Source organism: Triticum dicoccoides, chromosome 2A (assembly GCF_002162155.2).
Source record: "Triticum dicoccoides isolate Atlit2015 ecotype Zavitan chromosome 2A, WEW_v2.0, whole genome shotgun sequence".
In the NCBI taxonomy this organism is placed as follows: Eukaryota; Viridiplantae; Streptophyta; class Magnoliopsida; order Poales; family Poaceae; genus Triticum; species Triticum dicoccoides.
The window spans coordinates 733336535-733343620 of NC_041382.1; the positions used below are offsets into that span (position 1 = coordinate 733336535).

A 7086-nucleotide genomic window follows, 5' to 3' on the forward strand; every position below is an offset into this window, starting at 1 on the left:
CGAGCACCTCCGAGCTTCGCAACCGGGCAACATATCAGGCATGATTCGTGCAACCACAAGGCACGTCCACATTTTTACCCGCACTAGCCCAGATTAGGCCGCTCGTACACTGTTGCCATGTCCCTAACCGCCGCAGCCTCAGTGAACCCCACTGCCACCCGTGCGTCAAGAGTCGTGGCAAGAGGAGGACACCCACTGCCCTTCTAGAAATCATCGGTGCCACACTTCCAAAGAAGGGCATGATGCCTGCCGGCAATGAAGGACACATAGTTGTAGGCTTGTAGCTGCCACCGCGGCACATCACATGCCACACCGGATCCTTCCCGGAATGGGCCAGGAGGACCGCCGCTACAAGTCAATGCCAATGTCTCTTTGTTGACCGAGGCACCCGCTATCAAATCTAAGAGCCACGTTCACACCACGGTCAAGGTTCGCTATTGTCGGCCACACCTTTGCCCGATGGTGGATGGGAAGAAGAGGGGCCATAGGGGTGGTGGCAGCTTAGGGTTGGGGGTACCACCCGAGTCACCCACTTGGGAACGATGCAAGCCTGCTTTTGTCACTAGCGCCGTTTCTTAGCCTCTGGATCTTTTTTTATATATGAAGCGTAATCAATGAGGAAATGACGAAACCGTCTCTTATTTTACGCATAGATCATTAATTGTCGTATTTTTCATCTAATTATATCTGCGCCGATTCGGCTAAAAGTGGGATCTGCTACGATAGATACGCAACATATCTAAGAAAATGCATTAGAATAGCAGATATCCAATTCGGCTCCGAGAGCATTTGCGCGTATCAAAACTATTAAAAATATTTTTGCAAATATCAAAAACAATACAAAAGTCTAAATTTGGGAGGGGCATGCTTTAATCGGCCTGATTAATTGGCGAATGCAAGTTTTAATCTGTTCATAGGATGAGTCATGTGCCTCGAGGGGTCGTATTAGGAATGGGCGCCTGGCTCGCCGCCCGAGGCAACGTGTAGACTATCCAACGGGGATAGGTGGCAATATATCCCTGATCTTCCACGCATATTTTAGCAAGCCTTCCTGTTCTCTCCTCCTCGCCATCTCCCTCGCACTCTCCCTCTCCCTCTCTCTCCAGCAGAGACAGGGGAAATACAGTGCGTGAAGCCGGCGGCGACTGGACGGCGGCCGGCGGAGGTCGATGGATCGGTCCAAGGAGTGGTGGCAGAAGGCGGTGGTGGTGCCGGTGAGGCGCGCGTGGGTCGTCGTCGCCGCGCGCCTGCGTCGCAAGAAACAGCATGGTGAGTCAACTTACTTGATTAGTAATTGCTACCTTGGCATGTCCATATCTTCTGCTGATCTGCATCGAGTTGCACGGTTAAGCATCCATACATGATTGCTTGGATTGTGTATTACAAGCAGCAAAGCTTGATCCATATAGCATCTGCGATTCCCTGCGTAATCCGGTGCCGATCAAATCGATCCGCTAGTAGGATTGCAACGCGTGAAAGGTCAAAGGTTTGAAGATCAACACGCAGGTGTTCTTCGTCCCGACGCGCACACACGTGAGCGGGCGAGCGGGCGGGCGCCTGACGTCTGAACCGATGGTGCGTACTTGCACGCGCGATTAGGATGGCGCAGCAGCAGCTTATGAATCTCGACTCACGAGGCGTCCCTTGCGTGCGCGGCCGTCGTCTAGTTTCTGCGCACACAACCGGACAAGCCATGCAGTCCTCCGTATAAATATCGGCATGCAGCGCTGCAGGATAGATACATGCATGCATGCATGCATACACTACACATGCAAGCCTCTGCCTGGAAGTTTGTGGCATTAAATTGTTAAAAGAAGAACCGTTCTGGTGGGCAGGCACGTGGCCGCCGTGCATCTCATGCACGCGCACCACTGGACTCCATAGCCGACGACCATGCCGCACCTGCGCCTATCGTCGTAGTGGCATGGCAGACCTTGGTTTTCGTCTGTTTCTTCTTCGTACGCACCTCGTCGGGAAGGGGCGCCCGTATATCTAATCAGGCTTCACATGTATGGATGACGATGAGTTTGTCCAGGGGGGGAATGTTTGTTTCCTCTCTAGCAGTAAATGCCCATCTAGAGTAAAATAAAAGAGAGAGATTTAGTGTGAATTAATCATATCGATCCTGTTTCTTGGAGCATTTTCGTTTTTGCACATTGTATAGAGTGATTGTAGGAGAGTACGTTTTGTTGCGCCGCTAGTGCAATGCTTAGAATTCGTTTCTTATAGTTATGCACCGCTTGACACGTATGTCCTATTTGATCATCAGTTCAGGAGTAGGAATTGGTTGAAGCGGGTAGACATGGACGAATGGGTGCCGCACTGTTGGGCGGCAACTGCCACTTCCTCCGGGGCGTGCTTCGCCGTTCTTCAGTCCTTGTTGTCTCTTGGCCACTGGCCAAAAGAACTATCTGTACGTATGTAGTGCGTCACCATACGTGCATCACTAGCGATGGAATGGGTAGACAGATAAGAGATAGCAGATACGTACATACACAGTACGTAGCGTAGGGACCGGACGATGGAGGGAAAGCGGCGGCATGGTCAGCGACACCTGCTCGCCGCTGTGCATGCGCGCCATGGACGCACGCGCGCGGCGGAAGCCACCTGCGCATGGCGTGGGACTGACCGGATGTAGTGATGTATGTGTTGCTGACGACTGAAACTTCTTATTTGTTCATTCAGATGGCCGGGGCGGCGCGCTGGTGAAGCTCCACGACGACGTGCAGACGTGCGCGTACGAGGACGTGCAGGTCATGTGGGAGATGCTGCAGCGCTCCGAGACGGGGAAGATGATGGCCGGGGCGCCGCCGCCCAAGGGCTCCGCGCTCGTCTGGCTCGGCCCCCGCCGCCGCCACCACTCCATCGACCTCCGCCCCCGGTGCTGAGCGCCGGCCGCCGCAGCCTGTGTCATCGTCAGATAATGGAGAGAGTCAAGAGTCAGAGTCGCCCTGCTATATGCATATAGCTCCTTTGTCTCCTGCTTGATGTAAATATTTTGCAGTTAATTTCGGTCAAGAGATACCAGTCTCTTTTTATGCCTTCTGCGTCAGTCTCTCACCTAGCTTCAGAAGTTCAGAACCATTTCATCGTCGGTCCCAAATGGAGCAAAGCATTGGGAGAAATTCGCTGGCCAGCTTTCGCTCTCTGTCAGCGACTCTGCAAAGCAACAGAATATCCAGTTCAGTCGCTATGTGGCAAAAACAAATTGCCAAAAAAGAACGAAGTTTGACATTTTTGACTTAGCCGTCTTCAGTAGAGATGTACACCAGCATCTGAAACTGCAGGCATATACAGAGCGCATCATAAACCTCCAGGGAAAGTCTGAAACAGGAACAGAGCAGAGTGCCCTAAGAAGCAGAGTTCATTTGCATTTCACAGCTCGAAATTGCATCCAAATTTATTGAGCAGGGTACCTTTCATTTCACTTGTACTCCCTCCGTAAATAAATATAAGAGCTTTTAGATCACTAAAGTAGTGATCTAAAAGGTCTTATATTTGTTTACGGAGGGAGTAGTATCTATCCAGTGTGGAGAACACGAGAGTTAATCCAGTCCAGAGATGAACAATAGAACACGAGAGGTAATCCAGTCCAGCTGAGATGAAAAATGGTGGCAACTCCAGTCTTCAGGGCTAAAGGCAAGGCCGTGATGTCGAGGGAGAACAGCAGATGCATCCAGTGCTCTGCAACAGGTATTGATATTCCAACACATCCATGTCAGCACACCAGGGAAATAGCAAGTTCTCCATAAAAGGTTATCCATAGTTCCCTTACCATATTTAGAAACAACAGACCGCTTAAGCAACACATCCAGTAACACACAGGGTAGGTAGATTCATATCCAAATCTATCCTACAAAATATGAATAATACCATGACAGTGTGTACTACAGCAAAACGGGGAAACTTTGCAATAATAAAATAAAGCATGGAGAATTAGAACTAAGCGGAGAAAACACAATGTATTGATAATACCTTAAATAACCGTCAGAGCCTCAGATAAGCCGGAGGGCAATTTCCAGCTTCTCAAACACTGGTGCGTATTCGAGAAAAAAGTTGCAGCTTCTCAAAGTTGATAAGAAATCAGATACGTAAATAAAGGTTAGCACCAAATCCCCAACAGAGAGACGGAGAGGAATGCACTGATATCAATTATGTAAAGAGATGGATTCATCAAATCAATCTTGACAAATGTTTATGTCCAGAAAAGCTCATCTAAATATGTTCTTTATGATGTATCTGTGTGCTGGAGAATACTTGGGATATGAAACGATTGTAAATGGCAGCGATAGCTCACTGACGCAGACCACACAAGTGCACAGAGTTGACTGAATGGAACTTTTTCAAACGTTACATAGAGCAGAAGATAAAGTTCAGGCATCATACTCGCAGCATGCATCTATCAACACAGGAAATGCGGCCATTCAGGTACCGTCAGCGTTGCTTCTTCAAAATTTGGTAAACTAGCAAAGTCCCTACATGCAATTATATGGAACTGGAATTGTACCGGATATTTTTTTCCGTTCCAGAAGTAAATATTGGACAAAAAAGGTAAGATGGGATACCAAAATTTTGAACAAATAATCCATTTGCTCCAGGTGACAACAAGAGAACCGCGATCATGATACACCACTCAATTATGGATACATCTACCATTTCCTTTCTGGAGGACTCTACAGTAAAAACACAAGCACTTGAGACAACACACCAGCCGCCCCTGAACAGACACATGGGTGCCGAGGGTGAAAAGAGAAATATTGGATCTAGAATATAACTTGCAAAAAAGTTACAAAGAATTTAAATAAAATTAACATCCATGATCCTGAATTAGTACTGAAGATACTCTAGAAAATTTTGCAATCAATAATGTACATCCTGACCTAGAAACTTACAGAACATTTTCCTATAAGTTACAAGACAGCACTTGCATTTTGCTGTCCTCTGTCCCTTTATGCCAGATGTTACATAGAAGTCGGGACTTATGGATGTAACAGTCTCCACCGCGGGAGTGCTAATGAACCCTATGCAGCATGAACAGAAGATGACTTCCTTTATTGGGGCATCAATTATCAGGACAAAAGAATTGACTTTCTTTCACAACAAATCTGGGAGCAGAATTCTGCCTTGATCCCCAAACATGCATCTTCTATGATGTGACTGCAGTACTGTTACTTCAGCTTGAATGTACATCAGATGGGGCACGAAGAAATACATCGGACAAAATTTCATCTGAACTAGCAAGCTCCATCTGTCAGTCGTTTTCCTCCGAAGGACGTAGACATATCTTCTCAAGGAGGACTGGCCAGTCCTCCCCAAGCTGTTGAGGGTTTAGCTGCATGGCTACACTGAAATCATGAGCAGAGATCAAGTGTTGACTTCTGCTATCATTTGTAGCATCTGATTGTCCACTGCTTGACTGCATCTGAACTTGGTTCGGCAACCAAACACCATTAATTTGCTTTCCATGGGCATGCTGCTTGTATGATGCCCCTTTTCTTGCATCTCTTCGAACATCAGCTCCTTTTAACTCAACAGATGACCTAATCAGGTTCTTCAAGTACGAGTCCAAACCATTATTCAGAAGTTCAGCACAATCCATTGTGACACCTGCCAGACCCAGTGTTTCTGCTGTTTTCTCCATGCGCTTACGCAGAACCTCCGTGTTCAACAGCTGACCTTGCTCATAACAGCTGCTGAAGTGATCTTCCCCTGCATTAACAGCTGGCGGTAGTAATTTCCTTGATCCACCTACACTTGCTGAACAAAAGGGTATCCCAAGTGGAGCTCGCACAGGACTTTTCGCCATTTGAGCAGAATGACCTGCAGCATCGCTCACAATTCTTCTTTGCCTAAGCGCATTTTCAGGTAGCAACTGGTCCACACGCAGATGCTTTGCCAATGGCTCTGCAGCTTCACATTGTTGAAAAGACAATGATCTCTTCAACTCAAGTGAACTTAATGCGCCGTTCTCTGTAACTGCAGATCCCCCATGAACAACCTGGGTGTGACTGGCAACAGCCTCCACCCTACCATTTGGGCCCATATGTTTCAACCGATCTTTCAACTGATGATCTTGCAGTGCGCCCATAGACCTCGATCCTTGGACCTGTAACAGCCTGGCATCCCCGTTACAAGAATTAAGCAATCCAGCAGCCTGGGAACCCTTCTTCCCCGACGGTCCGACGGACCTCCCAACATCTGGTGGTGGAGGTGGGCACTGTGCCTGGTAGACATTGTAGAGAACCGCGCGGATGAGCCGGTTGTGCAGCCGGAGGTTCTCCCGGCCCAATGTAAGCAGGCACATCTTATCAAAATCAGGCTTACTGAGCTTCTGCGACAGGTAGCCACTCAAGTAGCCGAAGTAGCGCCGCGACCGGTCCGGACCAAGCCGCTTCTCCATCTGAGCCTTGAGCTCCCGGAGATCAATGCGACCATTCTGCTGCTGCTGCTGCTGCGGCGGGTGCGGTTGCGAACCCCGAGGCCCCGACGGCTGCCGCTGCTGCTGAGGTGGAGCCATCGACCAAGCCTCCCCTCTAACTGTATCCATACAACCACCACCCCTCCCTCGGAACCCCCCCAATATGTGATTGGGAGACGGAGCACAGAAGCCACGAATCCGCACGAAACCCAGCTCGGGATCGAATCACTAGGGCTTATGCCGCCTCCCGCAGAGCGCGAGGCCGTAGACCAATTCCCAGCTCGCCGGCCGCGGAGGGGATCTCATCTCCAGTGGCAGCGCACGAATTGCCTACCAGCCGCCCCGGACGCGGTGCCGCTGGCCCGAATCGAGCATGCGGGCGGACCAATTGCGCGCGCCGGCCAAACCCTAGGGCAATGGAGGCATGATCCCGGGCGCCGGCGAGCTCGTGCCGCCCGGATCTCCGGCGGGGAATGGGCGCGAACCGACACGAATCCGACGGGGAATTGAGCTGACCTCCGGATTGGCGGGGCCGCGGATTGGCCCGGCCGAGACGAATTGCGCCCGCCCGCCCGCCGGAATCTCGAAGTGGCGCGCCGGTGCTGCCGCCCGCCGCTGCTGGTTGGCGGTTGCTCGGGTCGCCGCGGGGCGGGGCCCGGATGCTGCTG

General features: G+C 50.3%; 2 protein-coding genes across 2 annotated transcripts; one reads left to right on the top strand and one right to left on the bottom strand.

The window, feature by feature from the left end:
* Window positions 1-1070: 1070 nt before the first annotated feature.
* Window positions 1071-3380, top strand: LOC119356757. Its single transcript, XM_037623738.1, has 2 exons — window positions 1071-1269; window positions 2686-3380. Exons 1-2 carry the CDS (start codon window positions 1170-1172, stop codon window positions 2886-2888), a joined length of 303 nt encoding a protein of 100 aa, XP_037479635.1. The 5' UTR covers window positions 1071-1169; the 3' UTR covers window positions 2889-3380.
* Window positions 3381-4743: 1363 nt separating this feature from the next.
* LOC119356756 lies at window positions 4744-7076 on the bottom strand. Its single transcript, XM_037623737.1, has one exon. It carries the CDS (start codon window positions 6545-6547, stop codon window positions 5252-5254), a length of 1296 nt encoding a protein of 431 aa, XP_037479634.1. The 5' UTR covers window positions 6548-7076; the 3' UTR covers window positions 4744-5251.
* Between the last annotated feature and the right edge of the window lie 10 nt (window positions 7077-7086).

Bases quoted from the DNA above. Each gene is read 5' to 3' on its own strand.
- LOC119356757 (XM_037623738.1), top strand. From the start codon at position 1,170: ATGGATCGGTCCAAGGAGTGGTGGCAGAAGGCGGTGGTGGTGCCGGTG. The intron at 1,270-2,685 runs GTGAGTCAACTT...TTGTTCATTCAG, and splicing joins GCGTCGCAAGAAACAGCATG to ATGGCCGGGGCGGCGCGCTG.
- LOC119356756 (XM_037623737.1), bottom strand. From the start codon at position 6,547: ATGGATACAGTTAGAGGGGAGGCTTGGTCGATGGCTCCACCTCAGCAG.